General features: G+C 35.5%; 1 protein-coding gene across 5 annotated transcripts in view; it reads right to left on the bottom strand.

Annotated features, from left to right (window-relative positions):
- Positions 1 to 25,956, bottom strand: part of KIF16B (kinesin family member 16B) — a 146,903-nt gene that overhangs the window by 74,300 nt on the left and 46,647 nt on the right. For all 5 annotated transcript variants that reach the window (XM_085305597.1, XM_085305599.1, XM_085305600.1 and 2 more), the window contains exons 13-17: positions 9,325 to 9,444; positions 8,767 to 8,818; positions 7,389 to 7,526; positions 1,897 to 1,979; positions 1,600 to 1,688 (exon numbers count right to left, since the gene is read on the bottom strand). In XM_085305597.1, coding sequence (XP_085161723.1) covers positions 1,600 to 1,688; positions 1,897 to 1,979; positions 7,389 to 7,526; positions 8,767 to 8,818; positions 9,325 to 9,444 — 482 coding nt within the window. The remainder of the gene's footprint in view (positions 1 to 1,599; positions 1,689 to 1,896; positions 1,980 to 7,388; positions 7,527 to 8,766; positions 8,819 to 9,324; positions 9,445 to 25,956) is intronic.

The following is a 25,956-nucleotide window of genomic DNA, read 5'->3' as shown; positions in this document are numbered from 1 at the left end:
CCATCTTCCACAAAACATAGTGGAAAAAAAAAGAGTTTGGTGCTATCTATTCCATCCCAGAGGCAATCAATTAACTCTTTAGACATATTTTTATATGGTTCACAGAAAAAAAAATCCTCAAAATCAAATCATATTTGATATTATCTGAACTCCTTGGGCAGGGAAATTATTCTAAGACCTACGTTCAACTGGATCTTGCCCATGCCATTATATTTTACTGTAAATCTAAAAGACTACAACTGAAGCAATGCTGAAACCGTATGTCATAGTCTACAGTGACTGCAAAGTCAAGGTTGGTATTTTGCAGTATAATGCAGTTATTCATAACAGTATTCAGAGTAACATTATTACTGTAGGAAGAGACGAAGGTAGTAGATTCGTAATCAGACATAACAGAAYAGCCAGGAACATTCTCAAGCCCTCAGCAGCAATGGCCAGCACAAGATCAACCTATTTGAAAAGGCTGAAATAGGAAAAAAAAAAAATCTATATTTTGACTTTGTTTTATCTGTCTGAAAAAAAGATGCGCAGCTTATAAGCAACTAGTTCAGTGTCTTGAGTTCTTTCTAGGCAAACTTAGCAGCAAGAGAGCAACATCACATTTGAAGCAATGTTATTACACATACCCACAATATTTAACACATTATTTAACTTCAATTTGTCATTACGTGTCCAATCTTTCTAAGTTCTAGTGGACAAAGAGCAATCTCATAGTAAAACCTAGGAATAAAGTTGCCCTACCCAAATCTGTAAATCAATTTTTGGCCAATTTTTCAAAAGCACATAGGTGGTTAAGGTGTTTCATCTCACTCTCAATTCAAAACACAGGCATTAGCCATTGGGGGGGGGGGGAAAAAAAAAAAAAAAAAAAAAAAAAAAGAAAAATCTGAACACGCCACCACCAATTCCCTCTGAATCACTTTAAGAACACTGGTAAAAACATTAAAAGCAGTTTATCTACAATTAGGAGTTTATTTCATTTTAATTGTATAATAAAACCATTCTCCATATCGTACTCTAGCCACCTACTAAGAGGTAGATAGATGAGAACCTAAGACGCTAACTTCCTGGCCGTTTTATGCTTTTATTGGTATTAAATGAACTACAGAAATATTACTTAATTTCCAATTTACAACGTATTTTTCTAAGGAAAAAAGAGTTAACTTGTAATACTCAAGAAAGTATAATTGTAAAATTGCAATATCATAATTGTGCTGGACTGCCTTGGTTTTAATGCCAAATTCGGCCTCTGAAGTCCAGGCACTATAACTTTATTAGTGTCAAATCTGTCAGTGTGGCTGTCCGCTGGTGCAGTTACTCTTCTTGTATTYGAGTAGTGGATCCCTTGTAAGGGCAAGTTCTCAGCATGATAAAAACCTCCTCAGTGTGCTTTTATCCCATTTTCTAGCACAGACTTGAAATATTAGTCCAAATAAGATTTCAGAAAAGTTCTTATGTCATTCACAACCCCATTATTTAGCATGCCTGTAGCATTAACTTGAGAACAAAACAATTTCTATTACTCCCACTTGAAACAGTCAAATCACTAAAAAGGAGAACTAGTGCAATTTATACAACTGCATTTCAGAATATACTCACCCTGGATTATAAAGCATAACTGCTGACAGGTTCTCACAAGATTTTGAAAGATCTGTCATAGACAAGCTGAAGGAAGACAGCAGTCCACTCTAACAACAGACCATAAAATGAAAGTATTAGACAAATGCTACTGTGCTTATCAACTCTTCCTTTCACTTGATGAAAATAAAGAATAAAGTAGTAGTCTTATGTGAAGCAGAAAACAAAATAAAATAAAAAATAATCAACATGTGTCTGTACCAGGGAGAAAAATGTGAAAAAAAAATTAAATTCCCCCAAATATTCATTCAATCTCACCTTTCTTTTTTCCCTTAGCTTGGCAGCTTCTTTGGGGTGGTTAAAGCGAAACATATTGGTTCTTCCAAGTAATATAACAGCACCTGAGGAGAAAAAAAATACACACCATTTACTGACATCATGCTGCACCAGAAAATGCCAAATATTTTTTTGGTCATCCAATATGTAAGCAAAGACTTTCATAAAGAACTTCAACTTAGAACTTAAAGTAATAAAATAAACAATTAAAATGTATAAAAACGTAGAATCACAATTATAACTGCTGTATACGTATGTTCATTCCTTCATGTTCCTTGTTAAAAAAAAGAGAGCACACATACTCATGCACACAAACATCAGTCATGTTGATGTCATTCAGCTGATGAAGTAGAGGAAGCAGCAGCAGCAGCTGCCCCAAACTTCTCCTATACACTCCTTCAACATGGCTACTTTGGTGGCTAGAAACCAGACAGTGCCAAATCCAATGGGTATGTCCATAACTAAGGCTAAAGACCAACTAACTTTCACTCCTCTGCTACTGATCCAAGATAGATTAAAATCCACCTAAACTGAAAGCTCCATTCCTCCATAATTTGTACTCTCACTTACCTTTCTTATCTTTTTGTGGAAGAACACTGAAACCTACCATTACCCAAACCAGGATTATTGGACTTTTATATCCAATACTTATTTTCAAAGGGAAAAATTTGGAAGAATTTATATTGCTCAGTAAACATCCATTATTACATTTAATCAATTACAGGTACAGGTCACAAATAATGTGTTTCTGGGCATTCACTACCATATTTTGAAGAAACTGGCACCAAGATTAATACTTGCCTACTAAAAAATACATCGTCAATGATGTCCCACTGCTGTCATGAAATGGAAATCTTCCAAGCTAATCACCATAGAATCAAGCATTTATCTGTCATTGGGAGGCATTTTTAAAAGCAAAAAGCTGCTATTACACTTACAGTCTGAAAGAGAACTGCACTTACACTGCTCACTGCAAACAAATTGTTACCATCTGAAAACAGAATACTGTCCTTAGCTAAGGATGTTCCTTTGAAATTTAGCTTAACCAGAAATATTAACCCAAATAAGATCACCCAATCTTAGCAAAATCAATGGCAAAATTCACTGTAGTCACAGTGTCACTCCTTGCTGTCTACATCACACCTCAGTTTTGGATCATATTAATATTTTATTTCAGTTTAATCCTAAACAGAAATATCTTTCATAAATTTGTATGTAGAGTGGTATTGCAAAGACATTCCAACACCACCTTTTTAATTTCTGTAATGCAGCAGGCTGGCCCTTCCCTCATGAAGTGCACTGGGCATACTTTTTCTGCAAGCATATTAAAAAGAGTCGCTGCTGGTCATGACTGCTATAGCGAAAGCAGTAAAACCTCTTTCTACTCCACAACTGCTTCATGTGCTCGCAGTTTTCCTCAAACATGCATCTGTTCCATTCTTGCTGTTTGCCTGCAGGGGGGATTTTGATTATTGTAGTAGAGGAAGTAGTGAGGATACTAGTGAAATTCCTTCAGCTTGGAATGAAGATAAAATTATTCAGTTGTAAACATTTTTGACCACATTATTAAATGGAAACAGCTAAAGTGAATTTAAATTTCAGAATGAGTACAAATAAAGGTAACTGTATATTATATTTACAAATATAAAAGTGAATAGTGTGCTTAACAAGTACGTGAACATTTGAAAACAAATGACTGATCAAATGAATGGCTAGGTTTCCCTGAATCATATGATCATGATAGGAAGAGATTTGGCACAGGTCTGAATAGGAGGAAAGAGAAGAGATATGCACCTGTCATATGGTACACTCTTACAGAAGTATTTAGTACACTGATATGGCCAATATAAAGGTTAGAACAGGTATTACGGCTCCTCCTCCTGTTACATTCCTCTTCTGTATCTAAGCATGTCACAGATAATACTGCATGATGCTACTTTTTGTCTCTGTACTTTTTTTAATCTTATTCCAGAATTTAGGAAGAACTGTACAATCTTAATTCACATTTGACAGAACTTAGGCTCTGATAGTGCTGCTTACCTATTCAGGAAAAATAATATGTATCAAAATGTTCTGCAAAGTATATCCTAAGTACTAGTTTAGATTGTTCATTATTATGTCATTGCACAATGCAATTCCCCATCTGAATGCATGTGTGCAAAATGTAGAATAAATGTTGTCCAGAAACAAATTTTTTTTTTAATGGGTTTTGCTTTCCATTTATTTACTCTAAGCAATAATTCTCATTTTCCTTGAATGAGAAGGCAGTGAAGGAAAAAAGTTTATCAAATACATTGATACTACTAACAACATACGGAAAAAGAAAAAAGCAATAAAAAAAGACTAAATTATTTGGGGAGCTCTTACAGGTAATCTAGCTAATTTCCTCCCATACATAAATGAAATAAATAAGAAGAATACATGTTCAAATATCAAGTCTCACTCAACTACATAGATCAATATTTTGGAGCTATATAAACAAATGTATCCATAATTAATCTCCCTAATTTTTAGAAGTTATTTTTTAACTAATGAATAATAAGAAAAAAAAAAGTGGGGGATATCAGCTCTGAAGAGCTGGCAGTTTGGCCTGACAACGGAAAACTCAGCTTTAGTTGAGGAAAAATTTAAGGCAAAGGACAAATTCTATGTGTGAATGTTATTTCAGTTATCTCCAGAAATCCTAGCAGATGTTCTTACGAATAAAGAATATTGTAAAAAGTTGTATTTACACAAAAAGGGCATATTAAGCAGAATTTACAAATGCTGGAAGTAATCTGAAGAAGGAAGTATTAATTAATTACTATGCCTCTTTTTTTGATCTACTATAAAACAGTCTAAAAACACATTTTCAAATGAATAATTATTAATAATAAACGGAAACATTTAAATATATCAGCAGTTAATCAGAGATATCTGAAGCAGGTATTTACAGATACTGGCATTTCATGCTGTGAGACTAAGTGCTATCACAGCTAGGATATATGTATTGCACACAAGTTGTTAAATTTGCATATGATGTTAAAGCCATCATATGCAAGCCATATTCCATTGGCTCTTCCCATCTGATGCTTTCAGGCTCAGTCAGGTTAAATACTCTAGAGGGCAGCTTAGCCAGCTGTTTTTCCACAATTTAGTAATGCAAAAGCAATTTTTGCCCTTCTTTTGAGGTGAAAATTTCTATCTTGAGATAGAAACACATACATAAAAACAACAAGATTCCACTCTTCACAGGACAAAACCAAGTCTGTCTGAGGCCCATCAAACCTTTACTCCCTCTGAAATGCAGTAGGCTAAAGCAAAGATGAGCCATTGCAACTGCAACTCTTATTCTTTCCAYTTGCCAATGCCCATTTATCAACAGGATTTACCCAAATATAAGGGAAAGAGGATTAGGCTTTCTCCCCATCCAGAAAGTTTTTCTAAAAAACATGTCAACCTTAGATTTGCTGTTGAAAAATCTGTCACCTTCTCCATACTCCTGTTCTTTAATGTTATCTTGCATGTGGTGGAAACCTAGGTCAGCGAGTACAACTGCCACCTGTCACAAAAGCAAGCCATCATATGCAAGAATATCAGTGATAAACCACCTGTGGGCCAACTCTTTACTGAGGTCATGAGTTAAAAACCTGTTACCCCTGATCAGCATGTCTATGCTAACTTGCTCCAGCAGAGCAAGTCTTTCCAGAAGCTGTGAAGGAGTTAGAATGGAGTTCAAGTGGTGCTGAGAATCCAGTTGAAATCATGGGACCATGCTCAGGGTCTGTGTGTGACAGCATGCTTGGGAAGTACAGAAAATTAGGTTGAAAAGTAAAGATGTATGAGGGTGAGGAATATGTAATTCCAGGCCTAGTCTGCACCCATACAGGACCATACATTTGGGTATGCAGAAGGAAGGTCATGGACTGTAGAAAAGTAGGTGCATATGGTAAGACGGTAGGAAGAGAAAGGACCCTAGTTTCAGAATTGTGGTTGGGTGTGGGAGTACACTATATGATAGAAAAATACTTCTCATCTTCAAAATGATTTTTCTTCCCTCCTAGAAGGGCAAACAAAGTGTAATAAGGCATTATTTTATATTGAGGTAAATACTGGATTTCAAAAATTCATTTGCTTGCCAAGAATCAGTAAAACATGATGTAAATACTTTCAGAAATACCTGTCACTGGAAAGTATTACTTACTTTCCCAAGTGACAGCAGAAAGTTCCAGATAAGTCATTCTATGCTCACCATTCCTTGGAGGCAAGGAACAATCCTCTTCCACTACTCTTTCTTCCCTCATCTATGAATCAACTCATTTACAACCTAATCCTTCCCTTCACTTGTCTCAGGCCAAAACACGCAGACCTGCTACCATGTACACAGAAACATGCCTGAGGCAATTAAAAGAAGTGAGCACTTTGATAAGCAGTCATCCCTACTGAAAAAAAAAAATTGCCTGTAAGCTTGGTTGTACAGAAAATGTCAGTGGAAAACTATCTGCAACAGAAATGACAACTGTATTGCTGTGAAGAAATAGACACTTTACAGAATCAACATCCCCTTTCCACACCAAAACTCCTTACTTTCTGAAAGTGAAATTTTGAAGCACTTGTTTGAATTCAAAAAAGATGCAAGATCATCCTCATTCAACACTGTCCTCTGCACTGAGCTCCTAATTTGTTCAAATAACTTTGCTCTGAGGGTTTCCTTCCAGGGATGTAAAGCAATATAGTTTTTTCCAGCAGCAGGCTGTGTCGCAACCTCACTGCTAAATGGAAAAGTATTCTGGGTGCTCCTGGAAGAAATGCAGAGAACCTCTGCTGTAGCATTCATCAGCTCAGTTGTTCAGTCGGTGCTTTCCAGGCCAATAGTACACACCTTTGTTCCCGGCCCTCCCAGCTGCTTCTTTATTCCCACATTTTAAAGTTTCTGCACTGAAATTCTAACTCTCTAACATTCTTCCATTAAGGTTGGCCTCCTCCTTTGCGTCATTTTACTACATCTGCAGCTAATGGATATTCTAGCTGAATCTACTGCTGCACAAGGGGATTTGGCAATAAGAGCGTTAAGCTGGACCAGTCAGCCTGAAACTGGGGTGGCGGAGCGGGGGAAGGCTCTGACACTATTTTGTTCATACACAGACTGCTTTACTGTTTTTTTCTTATTTTTTTTTTAATATCATAGCAATCTAAGCCATCTGGCATGGAGTTTGCTTTATGCAGAAGTTTTGAATGAAATCTAATGGTAATCATCAATTCATACTCAAGATGATGACGTAGCTCAAGTCAGTGAAGAATTCTCTTTTCTCCATATAGCAGTTCTCTGACTGAACAAAACCTCCAAGTATCTCCTAATTGCAGAGGAGAAGAAAAGGAATCAAAATTAAAATGAATTTAACAATAAACCTCTTACATATAGAAGGAGTTTTCAGTGCTGTTGCTAGAAAAAAAGAAAGGGTGCTGTATAAAAATTACATTACTCTGGACAATACCTTGGTTTAGGTGTGTGGCTTCTGTAATCTGAATACCATTCACAGAACACTGAGCTCCATTTAGTGGTATTAGATTCACAGTACCATTCAGGTTTTCAAAGATGCAATGCTCACTTTCCAAATCAAGGCCATGAAGAACTAAAACACACAGAAATAAAGTAACATAATTATTCTCTTAACAAATAAGATTAGCAATCTGATATTAATTTATTAAGAATATATGGCACTATCTATTTGAAAGTATCTTTTTTCTTTATGATGTTTTGTTGCTTCTCTCACCAATTCCGACCTTTTAATAACTGTATATCTTGAAGGTTTACTCTTTTAATTGCTTTATTTTAATGGAAAGAGAAGTGTTTTTGTTTTGTATAATTTTTTTGTTCCATGTTCTGGCACCAGATATGTATATTTGCACACACTTGTAGCAACTGTTTTTCTGCCCAGTTTCATTGAGTAATAATGAAAAAATCTTGACCTTAAAGCAGTTCTACTTAAATATGACGAGACAGGATTTAATATGCGATTGCATATTACTATGAATGGCTGAAATAAGGCTCTTAAGATTTAATATATTCAGGCCTGCTATCAATCATTTATACTACTTTCCTTCTCTTCAACTCTCGTAACATTGTCTCTATAGAAGTCTTTCATTCTCACCAGAAACAAAGAGAAAAATTTTTTTATATCACATTATCTACTATTACAAAGCAACACATATGTGCTCTAGTTTCACAGAATTTATTTAGATATTTAAATTCAGTCATCTTTTGACCAAATAAAACTTATAGAACTAAGTTATTTGGCTCTTGATTTCTCACTTGAGAACTAAAGAATTTGGCTTACTTAATGGAACTCCATCCAAGTAACATATGTGATAAAGCAGTCCAATACTGGCATTTGTTTGCACTGATATCAAGTGAATAAGAAAAACTAAATATAAGCCTACCCCTTTTCATCAACTTGCAAAGTTTTCATCAACATGAATCTAAAGYCCAAAGATCGCTTTAGACATAACAATATTGTCATTATACAAAGATTAAGACAACAATTATGCATCAATTACGACAGGTGCTGCATGAAAAAGTGGTATTTCTACAGAACCCTATTTAAAGTCTACAAGAAATAGACTAACAACCAATCTCAGTGTGTATGAATAACAACATATTTTAAATCTACAAGCTGTTTTAGAAGTTATACTCTCTCAGGCAAATCATATTAATATTTTATAAGATTTTGAAAAGCAAAAATATGCAAGAATATGTGAACAATTAATTGAAAAGGGGAAAAAATGACAAAAATTCACTCACATGGTTAAGACACTGGACGAACAAAAAACAAGTGATAGAAGAATGAATGTGAAAAAAAACAATTTCCTTACCAATATCCTGTTCTGTCATAGCATCTTCTCTGCCCACATACGTTTGGCCTTCCTAATTAAGACAAAATATGTTATTTTCAGTTGAACTTCTCCTCCTCCCCATGAAGATAAAATTTAACCTACTTTATCACAGCATCCTGGACCTAATACAGGTTTATGCATACGTGAAAAAATCAGATAACATTTTTAGAATACTTTCATAGAGCAGTCTTTATTGTACAATATTGCTAGCAAATTCAAGCTTTAACTGTCCTGCACAGAATCAATTTTGTGGCAATTGATTTGAATTTCAATTTAAGCTTTACAACAAGAAGAATGAGAAACCAATATACATGAGTAGGAATATCATATATCTATCACTACTCCCAGGATAAAACTAAGCACTAAACTGACAGATATTATAACTTGAATCAGTTACAATCTCTTAACAGCTATCAAACTAGAGTGGAGAAATGTGATGAACACTTACTATATTTAGATAGCAAATTAATGCTGTAATTTGTCTACTCCGAAATCACAAGGCACGCTAAGGTTGTGGAAATACAGATGTGTATTTACCTTCAAGTGATACAAGATGATACCAGTACTAAGAAGATCATCATCAATGCCAATTAGATGAGGCAGTTCAGAATCTAATACAACACCTATCCCTTCTTTCCTAAGGGCCAGTGTTTGCTCCTGTAACAAAGAAAAATATATTAAGATACCCAAGAAATACTGCTCTTCATTCTCTTTCTAAACCATGTTAAATATAATTTAATCTATGTAAGATCACAAAAAATACAAGAAGATTTTTTTTTATTATGTTTTAAATGTAAATTTTGTATTTCCAGTGAGTATTCCAAGCTTCTTGTTCAGGAAGTCTGTGAAGGTGTTATTTGAAAGAAACCAAACAAACAGCTGAATTATACCAGATAAGGAAGATCAAATGAGAATRACGAAGGAAAGTTGTTTAAAAGCAAGCTATGTACTACCCTGCATGATGATTAAGCAGTATTTAAATCTACAAAAAAAAAGTCAGCACAGCTAGGAAATGTAAAACTGAACACTCTTTGGCAATCCTTTAAATAAACTGAGCCTTCCTCAACAAAAAATCTGGACACCTGGAAACCCAGTAAGCCTAAATAGTTAAAACCACTCATATAAACGGAAACATTGGCAAGAGTAAATAAACGTACAAAGTATTTGAAGCACATAATTTCAATTATTCAAAAAAATTTTTGGCTGCATTCTGCAACAACTACTTGTAGGATAAAAGTATCATTCAGCAGGAGTACAAGTGGACAAATATAACCTTGAATGAAAAGTCATTTTTAGTAATATCTTTGATGCAATATTAATTAGATAACGTGTGCAATAAATAAGAGATTAAATATAGCTTTGAAATAAGTTTTAGTATTTATAAAGTTCATTTTTCAAGTTGACATCAAAACCTATCAGCTTCTAGACATGGGAAGATAATGGTGACAGAGGCTGCGAAGACCTTCACAACATACTTCCCTTCAAAACGAGTCAATTTTTCTGTCTATGCAACTAAGCCATTACAAGCTAAGTAACATCAACAACTCAGCAAGGGGAGGTACCATAAACAACTATCACTGCTGTACATTATGTATATATGCTTTTCTATCCTAGGGCTAGTAAATACAGAAAATAAATTTTCTGATAACAGTGTGACTACCGCTTTTCCAAGTCATCAATATGCATCCTTCAGTGCCAGCCAAGACAGCCCGCTGTTTGTGAGAAAACCTGGATAGACTGCAATGCACATTTGCCTAAGCATAGCAGCTTGACAAATCTGAATGAAGAAAACAGATGTAGTATCCCACTTCTCTGTGCAATATAAAAGTGTTGTTAATGCTGATATTGTTAAAAAAAAATATTTTTGTAACTACACATACAAGTGAGCAAAATGAGATGATGGCACAACATACAAAAGACACTCCAAAACAAAACCAGGAAATCCTACTCTGCTAATGGATGAATTAAGTTCTCCAGCATTCAGAAAGAACAAAAAAAGTTGTGATTAATGTTGTCCTGCAGCTCTCTGACATTCAAACTGCATTCAGCAGCTACTCCTTGATACTATAAAAGTGTCACCTCATAAAACCAAAAAAAATACAGCTTAAATCATTGTTCAAGTGAAAAAGTAATTTCAGACAAAAGTATCTATCACATATTAAATATTTATTGAGTGGCACCTACTCTTATACATAATTTATAAAGATCCTATATCACAGGGCTTAAGACTTAAAATACTGAAGACTGGTGGCCATTTACACAATTGCTGGCACCTTTGGCCCAATGGAACTGATAAAATATTAAGAGCTGAACATTTTTTTCCAGCATAACAAAGCATTTGCCAACATCCTTGACTGAGAAAAAAATAGACTTCCCAGGAGGTAAGGAAATTATCACTGCGTGAGAAAAATCTATCACAAATAATTAAGAATAAAGAAAAAAAAATACTTCTTCATTTTGGAGTCTTTTAATATTAAGACATTTATTTTTGCTATATTCTGTCTATTCAGAAATAAAATATGTGCAATTTTTATTTAAATTGATGTGTTGCTTATTTATTCAGATCTAAATTTAAAAGAACTCTAATTGTGTTTCTAAACTCTTATTTTGTAAATGAGTATCATTCAGGTACAGAATGTATCCTTTGGATGGAAGCATTATAAATACAATAAATGCAACAGAGAATAGCTGAGATTAACTACATTTTTTTCCTTTAATATTTGCTGTAAATTAGTTTTATCTTCAGATATAATTTAGTAAAAAATCCTGAATCTGATTCAGGTATCTGGAGTAACTGTTCAACTTTAATCACTTGAATTAAAACAGTATTCCAGATTCAAAAGCTTCTCCCATGAAAAATCCAAACTTCTGTGCACTTCTGCCCAAATCTAAACTTCAACAACTCTATCATCAAATGATCTTTAATACTCTGTTCTTCCAAAATGAAAGGAAGAGAAGAAAAAGTCCAGAAAGATATATTTAAACTGCCCTTCTTTCACCCTTGCTACCATAGGAAGGACACTTCTGAAGGAGGATTGACTTCTTCTGAAATAAATGGAGGATCTGTAAACTACTATAAGGCGATGAAATGATTAGGTTTCATCCACAATTTGATTCCTTCTTATTTATACAACAGAATTTTAAGAAGTAGTGAATCCATAAGTCAAATGACAACAGTGGAAAAGGTCATTGTCCCTAACAAAAAGCATTAATTCAGAAAACTTAAAAAAATTCAAGGTACTATTTAAGAAATCTGAATGAATTGCAGGCATCTTATCTATTAGCCCTGATCCAAACATGAATTCCATCTGTATTTAAGATATATTCATAAACCATGGAAAATAAAGTAAGCTAAGTATTATACAGAAAGGAACACGCCAATGAATTTAAGTGGCTACTCTGAGAGGTCACTGTGTGAGGTGAAACAGGTTTTCTTTTGGAGTCATGAGATCAAATCAGCTCATTTGAAGAGTGGAAGTTCAGTCAGAACCGAATTCTGACTACATAAGAAATTGCTTTCTTGAGACAAAGCTAAAATAAGGAGATTATTTTGTTTATTTAAATGACAGTCTTTTGAAATTCAGCTCTGACTCAGGAATCAAGAATATCCTGTTATATTCATGAACAGCTCTGTGACAGACAGGCTTTAATGAAATCTCATCCCTTCTCCACAGCTATATTCAGCTTGCTGTATTAACCAGAAATGGAAGCATTTCCAAGCCAGCAAACAAGATATGTTCTGGTAGTTCAGAAACAGAATGTTTGTATAAAGTATCTATTTGGGCCTACAAACTAAACAAGTTTAGTCATCTACAACTGCCCATGACAAAGAACACTTACGATACATAGGGCTTCTTTAATGCATATATATACCTATACATACACACACGTACAGCTACATATATATGTATGCATATACATACATGTATGATTATATATACAAAATATATTTTTGAAAATGGAATCACAGATAGTTTATTTATTTAACCAACAGCAGATTACATTAACTTAAAAAAAAGAGCCCAAAAGACATCTCTAATATTCACTGGCCAATCTACCAATACAGTGAAATACAAGGAAAACCTGCTGTTTTCTGCTGCTACTGGTCCAGCACACATTAATAAGTATATGTAATTATTATACTGCCCTTTTAATGAACAGAATCTCTTGGAGCAGTTTAATTTCCATTACCATTTCCATTTCAAAAACTCAATTCTTCTATTTAAATATTGAACAGTTAACTGTTGGCACACAGTTCTGAGAAAACACTGTGAGGATACTTTCAGTAAAAACAGAACGTTATGCTGGCCAAGTAAATTGTCCAGATGTCCATATTTAAATTATGCAATAACATATAATACCTAACTAAAGAAATTATGGCTAAAAATAGGTAATGGCAGAAATCTTGCATTAATATTTAACCAGACACTGTAACTAGAGCAAATTCTTTTGCTAACAGGTACTTTGGGTACATTTGATTTCATTGCAAATATGTTATTATATTGTGGGCTTACAAAAGTGTCTGAAGATCCTCAGTGGCCTAGCACAAAGTCCTCTATAAAATATATATATGTAGACTTTGCATACAGGAGGTTCTTAATTTTTAATTGTTTTTTCTCTAGTTATGCAAGAAATACTCCCGTTATATTCAGGACAGTTTGCATTTCCTTTAAATTGCTCATATTTAGCATTCTGAGCAATACTCTATATTGCTTAAAGTTTTGCTCTGCACCTAAAACGTTTATTTCAAAACCCAGTAAATAGGCAGAATTACAGAGATTATGCAAAAACAGACAGTAAGAAATATAAATGCAACGGCCTCAGCTAGTCATTCCACAACCAAGGTGGAAGAAAAACCGCAGGGCTTAACTCACAGAAATCAGAAATTTATATAACTCCATCCCAGAATGATGACAGATCAAGTGCAAGAAATTTCTGTTCCATAGCAGAGCTTTTTAACAAATCCAGGAGGCTGAGGGCTGCCTTTTTTTTATTACAATAAAAAAAAGATAGGCCCAGACCATTCAAATCCAGGGTGCCTATGTGTGCTCCAAGAGGGCTATACTGCTTACACTTCCATAGCTAACCCTTTCAGACCAGGCTTAGGTGTAGCACCTGGCAAACTGCTGCATAGTGTAAAGACACCTTTCTTGAGAAGGCTCTTGCCTCTTTTTGATTGTCACCACATGCATCTGTGTGTGGAGTGAGGGGGTAGAAATTAGAAGGAAAACAAAAAGGCAACTGGAAAAAAAAAGTATACAGTAAAATCAAGTTGACCAGAAAAYAGAGCAGAAATGCCTGGATAAGCTGCAGTCACTCAGTAACAGAAAAATGAGAGTGACTACAGAGGAAAGGAACAAAGCTGGACAAAGATATGGCCGGCATTCAGGAATGCCTAACCAGGCTGATACTCTTCAGGTTGGGAAACAGAAAATGAGAGAGAACTGCAGGGCAGAAAATGTATAAAATCACAAGTGGGAGTATTCTCCATTAGGGGAATTCTCACTTACTCTTTCTTACAGGACAAGAGAACTAGGCAACATAAAGGAAAATTCTTTAGCAGCAATTCAAAAACAAAAGATGATGATCTTCATGCAAGATCATATTAAACTGCAAGATGCTGTGGGCATCAATAGCTTATGTACATTCAAAAAATGAACTGGACAATTGGTGAGCAAAGGTAAGGAGGGAACCTTTTGTGCACATCATTGCACGAGGGTCTAGTCCCAGAGCTCCAGAACTGCACACACAGGAAAAAAGGGAAAGTATTCTGCAAGAGGATCACTGCCCACTTGCCCTGCACAAATTTCTGATATTGGCTGGTGTTGAATAAATKCTGCTTAGCTATGGAGACATTTAATCAGATCCGGTATCATCTTTCTTGAACACCTGATACACAAGGCAAAGGACAAGAACGTTACAGTTTGATTTAAGCTCAGATTTGCTGATATTTCAAAGTATATACCCTAAAAATGCACCTTAGAAATGTGTTATTGGTAGAAATCTTCAGTCTCTTTTGAATCTGATAATTTCTGTCTTTAATAGTTTCTTCCAGTAACGAGTTTCTCAGCCTTTATGCATTAAAACTAACATCAGAAAACACTTTCCTCATCCACATTTGCTGCTTTTATCTGATGAAATGTTCTCATTCTCCTGTGTTCTGCGGGAATAAGAAAAATCTCACTACTTTAAACTCCAATTTCTGGTAAGAGAGTCACATAATAATTCAATATGCAGTGTTTTTCTGCTTTTGGAGAGTTACCTTGCTAGAGATTTCTGCAGGAAAGTGGAAAACATAGAAGCAGCACTTCTGACTTGAAGGGAAATGGCTCCTTTCCTGACCACCTCCCTAACTTTGGAATTTGGGGAACTTTGCATAGTTCCTGACATTTTGCAGAAAACAAGAGAAAAATTCTTTTGTAGGTTATTTTTATCCTCTTTATCTAGTGCTTTTTGTTAATAATTTCTTCAAGGTTTAGTCTAACAGCTCTATAGATACTGTGTTTTCACTCAGATATCCCCTTCAATAATGTGCAACTTTCTGAATTTTTGCATAAACAAGTGCAGTAATGGTACTAGTTTTATCTATATTCATAGCCGTATAACTTTAATAAAAAACTGCTCTATGTCTTATTCATTAATAGCAAAAACTCACATAATTTAATTTGCATTAGACAGAAAYACCCGGTGTAGATCTATGCACTATCCTCTTGACTAAAGATACTAATTTACTAGCACAAACAATTTTTCACTTCAATTTTGTTAGCTTGTAACTTCCTTGCACATTTAGCTGCGGGTTGTCATCCAGTCCTAAAGCCAAAAAAAGCTAAATCATAGATCAGTGAGGTTTTATAGAATAAAACCCTGGAATTGTTTTGCTGAATAAATTACTAGTGCTTTCATCAAACAATTGAAGTACACAAGCTAAATTATTCTGCAATCTTCCACATTAATATATTGCTTTGACACCTTAACTAAATTATCAAATAATCAGGAACTCAGATCAACAAAATATTATCTTATTACAGAATGCATCATCTGCATATTCCACAGTATTCTTAATTATCTTTAGTTATACCATTTTTCTTCTATTGTCACTAGAACATATCTGATGCTTTTTGTGTATTATCTTTCGTACAGCGGTACATCTATGTCTTTATATCCATGCTAATCAAATACTCCTGTGAAAAGATGAGCACTTTTAATGAAAAAAAAAAGTATTATTCATCATTGTTTTTCCCCATTTAATTAAAATGGGGAATATTTTACCTGTTTAGATAGGACAAAATCCTCCAGTATGCAATGTCTTTCTTACATAAGCTTGGAAACACTGCTTGCAATATATTAAATTTTATGTATGGTGTTTGTAAACAATAACTGTCCTTCAGGAACACCTCGCCATAACTTTAGTTTTAGACTTGCTTACTTTGCTCAGAAATAATTTGCTCACTTTTACTAGGTCAATGACAGCAAATACAAGTTGTCACTTTTGTAAAGTTTTAATGCATATTAAAGGACTATTAAAAGGTTAGAAATAGCAAAAACAAACAAACAAAAAAAACCCTTTGATCTCAAGTCAAACATTTGAGGATGATACAAAAAGACAGAATAAAGTGACCTTTAAAAACTATCAATTTGATTTTGTATACCTGAAGTATAAAATAATTAGTGCTTTAAGTTGACACAGATATCACTAGTAATTGGATGTATGTCACAAAATGACTATGATTATTGATACTTCTCTTTTGCAAATCTGGTCAATTCAGTTGGAAAAACTAAACATTTCTTATCAACCATACATATATTCCCTTAATTTGAATTCCAGTGAAATAAACATCTCTAACACAGACTCAAGTTCTATTGCTAATAATATATAAACTGTAGAGTAGTACACTACCAATTGAGTAACTCTTTAAATTATAGCATTTACAGTACACCTATTAAAAGCCGGAGATAAGACACAGGAAATGCTCATTAAGTACAATTAATTAAACTACAGTTTATTTCACAGTTATAACTAAGAAATAAAAATGAACAAGTTACTCCAGCTTGCAAGTGCCCAGTAGGGTTGCTTAACTGCAGAAAAGGAACAGTATGAGAGGACTCCAAATGCTTGAACTGCAACCATAATAGAAGGGCCTCCATTTTAATCAGAAATGATAATGAACCACATGTATACAGACCAGATAAGATGCAGCCATAAAATGGGGTAGATCAAACCAATCAAGGAGCTAAACATACATAAAAGAGGAATAATGGGCAAGATGACAAGACTTATCACACCTAAAACATACTCATCAGAAACATGCACGATTTGTCTCAAACGAAACTGTCCTTAAAAATTAAACAAATAAAACCAACCTATAACGTGAAATCTAGAATTTAATAATTAGGCCCTAACCTAAAAAAATTATTGTAATCTCCAAAATTTAGACTACAGTATATATTAGCACTCTTGGTAGTCTGCAGTCTTGTCAGATTATTTAAAAATACTTTGTCAGGTATTTTTAAAACATTAGGTCCTTTTATCCAGTGAAAGTCAACTAGTGCATCTCTGCCTACTACTAACAGACAAAAAACGTTTCCTTCAAAGACACAAATGTGCCACAGCCTCAGGGAGAAAATGTGAAGCAACCTACCTAAACTTCAAGAAGCTACCACTGGCCTTTGCACTTTGCTCATTTACCTGACCCCAAAGCTGGATGACTGCCACCTTTTTTTTTTTTTTTTTTTTTTTTGCATTCTCAGAAAAATCTCCACGGGTCTACTTTTTATTACTTTTTATTAGTGAATATAAAGCGACATAAAAGAAAGTCATGTTAACCAAAAGAAGCATGACATCAGTTGTATTTACATGCTGTAATAAATAAAGCTAGTTTTTCTTCTTCACTGACAAAGCTTTATGTTATTTTTACAACCGTATTGAGATTTCAGGATATCAGTGCACAACTGCTGCATACCAGAGAAACCTTGCCTCTTACCTGAATTCTCAGCTTTTTCTGGCAGATGTTACTGCACTTCAAAATTATAGATCTACTGGGAGGTAATTCAMCCCATTACGTAAATGAAGGCAATATAAAAGATTAATGGATTGATAGGGAGTACAATGCAGCACTTATAATGGCTTATAATGACTGACAAGTAAATACAACCAACCACAACAAACGCAAGATAAATCTTCCATTTAAATTCTAAGTCTTTGAGGCAGCCAAGACACTAAGAGTTTTATATTTTCAGAAGTTAAATAAGACCACATAACAGGTGGACATCTCAAAAAAAAAAAAAAAATGCCAACGAAGACTGTGTTACATTGAAGTCAGTTTGAATTTAACACATACAATATCCTTTCTAATGAGAGGCAGTTGACAGGTGGGATTAAGCCAGAAAAATCACTGGTAAATAAAAGTTTATAACCTCCAGAAACTATTTGTTAAGTTCAGGATAAACTTCAGTATTACTTTACTAAAAGTAATCTATAATATTAAACATTTAAATATATTATCTTAAAATATAGACAGATTCCCTACCTAGACCAGTTCATACTTATACAAAACTACAAAAAAAGGAACATATAAGTAAACACAACCAAATACCTTTCCAAGCATATCTCAATTAAGTGTCTTATTCCCCAAGCAAATTCAGCTCATCAATTTAGGTTTCAAAAGACTGGTAACCTTAAAGTAATGGTCGAATTAAAATTCTTCATGAAAAGGCCCTCTCAGCATCCTAAACACAGGTAAGATATAATTCCCCTGGGTTTAGCGAATCTTTATCACTTATATCCTCCTTTTCCTTGCTCTTAGACTCACTATATAGCATCCTAGTTCTTTAACCAAACAAGGTCCAACAGACCAGTCTCCCTCACTTCACATTCTCCAAACTGCATGTTGGATTTTGTATCCATCTTTCCACTGAATGAAATTTAAGAAAGAAATAATGGAAAACCATTATGTGACCCCCAAACTGAAAGGTGTGTAAACAGAGGTAAACTAAATGCAGTTTGCACGGACAGCAGTAGTTCTGCTATTTACATCTACAGGGTCAAGCGCTCAGACTACTCTTTTAATGTTTATCAACAGGGAGGGACAGACTGTCTGTAAAAGTTGTTCTTTTGCCTTGGATCCAGTTACTTAATTTGAACTGAAAACTCAGAAATGTATCTTAAGCAGAACTCCAGGGAAGCTTCAAGTTACAGCATCACCAGAACATAAATTTTCAAATTCACAAATAAATATAACACTTGAGTGTGGGAGGTCACCATCAGCCTTTATGAAACAGGAGATGAAGGCGACATCCAAGTGACACAGTTATTTACAGTGCAAGAGGAACAGAAGCCTAATGCACAAATTTAAGTTTTGGGGACGATGTTGTAGAAGGAAAGAGGCAGTCCAGCTGATTATTTTTCAACACTGGGACTACATGACAATAACTCACTTCCCATCTGAGTGACGCTCCAGGAATTTATTTCCACTTACTTCTGCTCTCTGTGGTATGTGGTGCATATCATGGTGATCTCAATTATACAGAAAATTTGATACATAGGAAGTCTGGCTCTTCTCATTATTTGCACAATTCTCTCTCTATTCATAGGGAAATGTTTTGACATATATTCATGTATTTCTTAAGTGAAAAGCCTTCTCATTACAAAGATAAGGTAACTTCCTAGGAGAGTTTTTTTTTTATATGTATATATAAAAAAAGAAGTAATTCTCAAACTGAACAAACATGGCCATTGGTTGATATCTTTAAAAATGTTGTAATGACAGAAACACAGTAACTCAAGATAAGTTGAACTTCCCCTACAACATTACGTTTTTTACTAAACATTTTCCCTATTCATGGTCATCTTTCTCATATACGTGGCATTTAACGCAGGTCAGCTGCCCAAAAGCACGATTTCATATTTGCGACATTATCAGTTGTCCTTTAAAATGGAAAAAACTTTCCTTGCAACATTAAATAAAATGATATGTTTAGCCAAAAAGACAGGTGGATGTCACTGACCTGTAAGAGACAATAAATGATTCAAACRAATATCAGAAAACTGATATCATGTTCTCTTCCTCCCTTCTCACCTTAAAAGTTAACTGTTTATTATATAACCCTCCCTCCCCACAAGCTTTCTTTCAAAAAATTCAGCGTGTCCTTGCAGACCGCAATCAGTAAATAAATGAACTTGAAGTATGTTGTAAAGAAATCATCATATCATTATTCCAAACTCTGTTTTTCTCTGAGTTTCTATCAAAAAGTTGTCATCATAGAAGCTGCAGAAGCACAGATGACAACTGCATCTCCCTGGGGGAAAAAAAAAATCCCATCCCACTAAGGATATGTCATTTGTTCATGCACAACACAATCCACCTAAAATTCGGAYAGGTCATCTTGCTTCCTTAGAGCAATCAAACTTGCTATCATGACCAGGATGTGTGATTTTGAACTGTTACCCTTAACTAGAAATTTCTTTTCTTCATAACAAACATGCTCAGATTCAACTGGAAAACAGCAGAGACCAATCATTTCCCTTTCCCCAAATTCAAAAGATGGTGTTTTCATGAGTCAGCACCTTTCTCAGCTTACCACCGTCTTGCCAAAAACTACCATTGACCACACCATTGTGTGGTGGAGGTCTGACGCAGTAGCCTGAACACAGCCACGGAAATTCCCACTGAGACCATCCTCCTACATAATCCAGGTATCCTACGTAACGCCAGTAACTGCTAACAGAGGGAGCAATGCTCAGTACGAGTAGCCCTTACAGAGTAGCCCTTACAGCCACGGGATGCATCTCAGTCCTTCCTGTTCTACATTTCCCCCCCCTCCCCCCTTTAAGGCATATCAGCCCTCAATTTGCAGGGGAATCTACAAGGCAACAGCAAAAAGACTAGTGAACAGAAGACAGCATACTGAGTAAGTCTATAGCAAGGAGGAGAAGGATGGTAGTGAGCTGCTAAAGGGGGGGGAAGGGCTGATGAGATCATTTCACTCCATATAACATCCCAGATTGCTTCTTCATGTAACTGAGTAGCTACAAAATACAAGAAGTTGAAATGCTGTTCTGTATAAAGATATGAAAAGTAACCTATCTCCAGCTTTGTGGCTTTATGCTGTGTAAACGTAGCCAAAAATGAGAATTTGAGGGGAAATGAAAAAGAATTACAAAACAAAATAAACCTCCAAACTTTTACAATCAAAGATTTCATGATTTGTTCACCTCATGCAGGAAAATACTTTTTAAGCAGAAGTGTGCCATACAGAAAATGTAAGAATTGAATGAAACACATTCAGAACAAATCCTTCAGTAAGGATTTGGCCAGATACAGCAAAACAATTTTTCAAGAAATTAAATGTAAACATTTAACTGGAAGCTCTATTGAAAAAATTGACATTTTGAAGGCAGAGAAGTCCAGGAGTGATCTATTGTGGACTAGTAAGTCCTAATTAGGTCGTCTGAATCTGTAAAGGTAAAAACTGCAGATGTACTGGCAAATTGTACTTCCTGCAAAACACTGAGATTCATCTCATATCAAAATAAGTTGGACCAAAAAACATAAAAACAAACAAATCTGACTACCCTATATGATTCTATTTAAACACCTGTATTTTAAAATTAGGTATCTAAAATGCTTTAACACACTAACAGATGTTTCAGTACTTAAGATGAGGATAACCTGAAACACTAGCACATTGTGTTTAGTGATAATTGCCCTCCACAAATAAAACTGAACCTGCACTCTCATTAAAGACTCTACTGCATCACTCAATCATTGCTCATAAGATTTTTTATTTTCTTCTAGGAAGACTGTTAGACTAGACTGTCTGGATTGCACATTCTTTATACTATATAGTTCAATAACATCCTCTGAGGAGAAAACACGTACATAACAGAAAGAAAAWACATAATAAAGCAATCTTGCCTGATTCTGGATCGACTGGAAAAAATACTGTAGTAACAGCAGAAAAGTTATTCAGAAACAAGGCAAAGATATGCTCATAGAGCTTCTTGCATTTGTATTGATGGATTAAACTATCCAGATTGCATGCCAAAGCAATGGAACAGACCCACTCCTCTTTTTTTTGGAATACTGCATTTCCTCATGGAAGACATTTCACCAACACTTTTCTCAACAACTTGCACACTCATAATCATCCTGCCAATATGAAATATTGGAAACGTGCATCAGTAAATATAAGGAAATGCTAAAATTAGGAAGATTATTGATAGTTCAGAATATAAGAAGATTTGTCAAGGCATAACTATACTCACAGAACTAACAAAGGAAAAAGGATTTTCTACAGCAAACCATGACAAAACCACATACTGGGGATGTGATCATATGGAAGAATAAGGGACAGGAGAGGGGAAAAAAAAAAAGATTGTGAAAATTGTGAAAATTGTTTTGCGCTTCCTAATAGTAATTCTTTGGGGGGGGGGGGGGAAGCTGAGTTTTAGATGGGAATTTGTTACTTTTACTTGTTACTTTTTCGCTCTCCAGGCTGTCTCCCCTACAAGATACACACCACAAAGATCAGCCAAGACAAAATAGCAGCTGAAAGAAATTCAATCATGTCTAATTGTGACACACAAGACAATTCCAGGGCAAAAAGAAAAAGGGGGAAAAAAAGGATATCTATTCCAAGAAAACAACTTTGAAATATTTGAGATTCCCATCAATGTGACAGGCTACACACTAASTAGGGGAAACTGATTTGTTCTGCATTGAATCAGTGAAGCTGGCTGTCTCATCACTTGGTGCTTGTTAAATAAGCTTTTTCTGTATTCTACTAAACAGTGCATATGTTATCAAAATTTTGTCCAATGCTATACTGTGTTCAGCATGACATAGACACAGCTTCCAGAATACTGTATTTTTTGGCAGAATAGAAGTAGGTGCTATTTGGGGGCCAGGCGGGGTGGGGTGGGGGGGCGGAGGAGGTAATATGGAACACATCCTTAGTGGTGAGGCAAACACTTCACAATCTGTGGACAAGCCAAACGAAGGTTTGTACTGTACTGGGATTTTAACAAGTGCTTTTTAAAATTAAGGAGTATGTTCTTCCTTAAAARCAAGAAAATAACTATTTATATCATCATTCATTATGAAAGCGAATGCTTATCATCTCATGCATGTGTATGTTAAACAAGGCACAAAACTGCTACCACATCCTCTCCTTTCAGTCAACAGGACAGAGAAATAGCACTGTCCCTCTGGCTACCAGAGCCAGTTTCAGTACAATTAAAAAGTTACAGTACAATTAAGACACTTCATTCTTTTTAGAGGAACAGAGTTCTACCTCTCAAAGCCACAAAGAAAACTACAACTAAGAAGAAACTCCTAATCAGATCTTTTGCTGTCTCCTAGAGCTCTAGGCCACACCACCCTCATCAATCAAGAAAACCCATTAAAGAGTCTGCAACAACCAAGATCAGAAAAGCATAGTTTTGTTGTGAACAGCTTACTGTGCAAATGCAGCTGCTCCGACAGCAGCCCACACAGGCATCAATAGCTCTCTCAAATGAATGTCAATTAAAAGGCAGATGCAGAATGCAGAACTGCTCAAATGAGCAACCACTAACATAGTGAAGCCAAAATGATGGGAAATTAATGATGCTAGTCCTTTAAAAATAAAGAGAATTACAGGATCAGTTACTAGTCTCATAAGGTCAGCTTACCTTTTCTATTTTGCATTGTTTCTCTCTCAAAACTCATTGTCAGCTGTTTGCCATTGAAATGCAGCTGTCTTTTTTAATACACAGAACCACATTATTTTAGTGGCATCCAAAAGCACCATTATACTTTAGGTGTTGCAAGTTATTTCTATTGGGAGCCTTAGTAGATTCAAGATTACTTTTCAAGAAACTTGGCCTTTGTTCCCAGAATTACCACGACAAATCTATCAAGCTGGAATRCCTGTTCCTTGACATATTAGACCTTATATTGACAGAACTCCTATGAACTTCAGATAAAAGGTTCCCTGAAGAGAACTGCACAATGTGGCTAATTATAACGATAGGTGCCTGTTTGGCTGCTTAAGCTTTCTGGACACTAGTCTGCAAAATCTTGTTTTCCAGTGGCTTATAAAACTTAAAACTATCAAAGCTGCCATTTTCCATGCTGGAACATCTGCAGCAGGCCAGCCTGGGCCCTCACCAGCTCGAGTTGAATGGAAAACAATTCTCCTGTGTCAAGAAACGAGACACACAGAGTGTTCTGAAGGTAAAACTATATCTCAAGTGGAGAGGCTTCACCTCTTCACAGCCTTCTATCTGTGACTAGACTGAGYATACATTAGTCTCGGAAAAAATAAATCTACATATCTTAATACTGACACTCAGAGCAGAAAACAGCACTTTTCCTTCCACTGGTGATCTTTGCTAGCAGCAGGTACTATACTTTCCAACTAAGAGACAGCAACTGTGCTCTCAAAACTCTCCTTGTAGATATCTAAAACGGGGAAATGGCCTGGCTGGAACAGAGAGAAATATGCAATCTTAATTCATCCCCTTCTCCCATACGTATTATGATACAGCCTTTAATTACATGATCATATATTTTCTACAGGACCTGTGAATAATTCATTCCACAGACTGTACTCTGGGAATGAATCAAGARAATGCAGTGAACTAGACTATTATCTACAGGACTCCTACCTCATTTGCAGCTAAAGCTGGATGATGAATGAGTCACGGAATTGTACAGGAAAAAAGACCGGTCTCATAGCTAATGCATATATTCATTTTAAAAGCTATTTCATTTTTTGTGTTTTTTGGGTGATAGGAGAATTAAAGTAGTTTTCATTTGTCTGGATTTCTGTTTTGTTTATCCACCTAAAAATTCATCTCTACTCCTGTAGATTAGTTTAAGTCTATTAGTCCCTTCATCAAGGTCCAAATGGAACAATCACTACTGAGAGAAATTGAACAAAAAAGTGGGGCTATGTGTGCTGGTTTGCAACAGTGTACCAAGGAGAAAAAACGGACTTCAAGACTAGCAACACAATAGCAAAATCTTCTGCCCAAGAAAATGCATAAGTCTGGTTGCCAGAGCCCTCCTGACCCTCAGGACCCAGTTACTGGGGAATAGAGTAAATGACACTGAAAAGAGATATGGCAGCTTAAGTTTATAACTGCCATCTCTTTTGTTTGGGAACAAAGTCTGATTGCAATAGCCACAGATTTGTGCTGCCACCTGTGTTTGAGACCTCTTTTAATGGATTGCATTAAAAATATCGTCTCTGTAGTTGGGAGGAACAAAGAGAAAACATATTATCCCCACTGCATTTCTACCACATCATGGATGTATGAATCAAGACTATACTCAGTTGCCAATTAAGGCATGTCAAGCGCACAACAGCACTGTATATTCAAAGCTATTGGAGTCATGCAGTAATGAACTGCTACATAATACTTCTGAATACACTGGCTTAACACCAGCAAAATACGGTTCTAGTACTTCATATCAAAAACATATTTCCAAGCAGCTATTAGAAACAGTTATTTTGTGAAAGACTCGTGGAGACATTTGCATTTTTCTTCTGAAATGTTGACACAAGAATGTTTCTTTACCCTTCTATAACCAAGGGAAACCCCTACACTTGAGCTTTGCTCCTTCTCACTATCTCTCCTCAGATCCTGCAGAAGAAACAGTTTTGAGGGTATATTTCTTCTTTTTCCTTCTTCTTTTTTCCTACAGGCTAAATGAGCAGCTTACTGTGCTTTCAATTCAGCTCCCCTCCTCGCCACAAGAATATTAATAGAAAAGCAGAACAAATGCCCAGAAGAAATTGTTGAACAAGTGGCACCTGAGCTGTAGAAAGAATTTCAATAGCAACTCTCTCTGATTCCCTCTCATTTGAGGAAAATACGTACAAGCCCCAGGGATGGATTAAAGCTAAGCATGGCCTGGATTATCTATAAATGTGGGGCCCCAGGTGTAAGGGGGAGGATGGCAGGGAAATACTTTGGAGAACAGTCAACGCTAGAAACCAGAGGGCCTCTTTTGGACCACACAGTCTGGATCAACTAATCTATTCAATCCTGCCTCAATCCATGGAGAGTGAGCTCAGAAACTGCAGCCTCTGATCGTGCTTCTCTGATGGTCCAGGTGGTTTTAAGTTGRAAAAACTGTTTAAACCTGAACTAAAAAACATGCATTAGGCACCTCTTGATTG

The sequence above is a fragment of the Rhea americana genome, unplaced genomic scaffold, assembly GCF_003343005.1.
Source record: "Rhea americana isolate MKP2758 unplaced genomic scaffold, rheAme1 scaffold_223, whole genome shotgun sequence".
Lineage (NCBI taxonomy): Eukaryota > Metazoa > Chordata > Aves > Rheiformes > Rheidae > Rhea > Rhea americana.
This window is presented reverse-complemented; position numbering and strand designations above follow the sequence as displayed.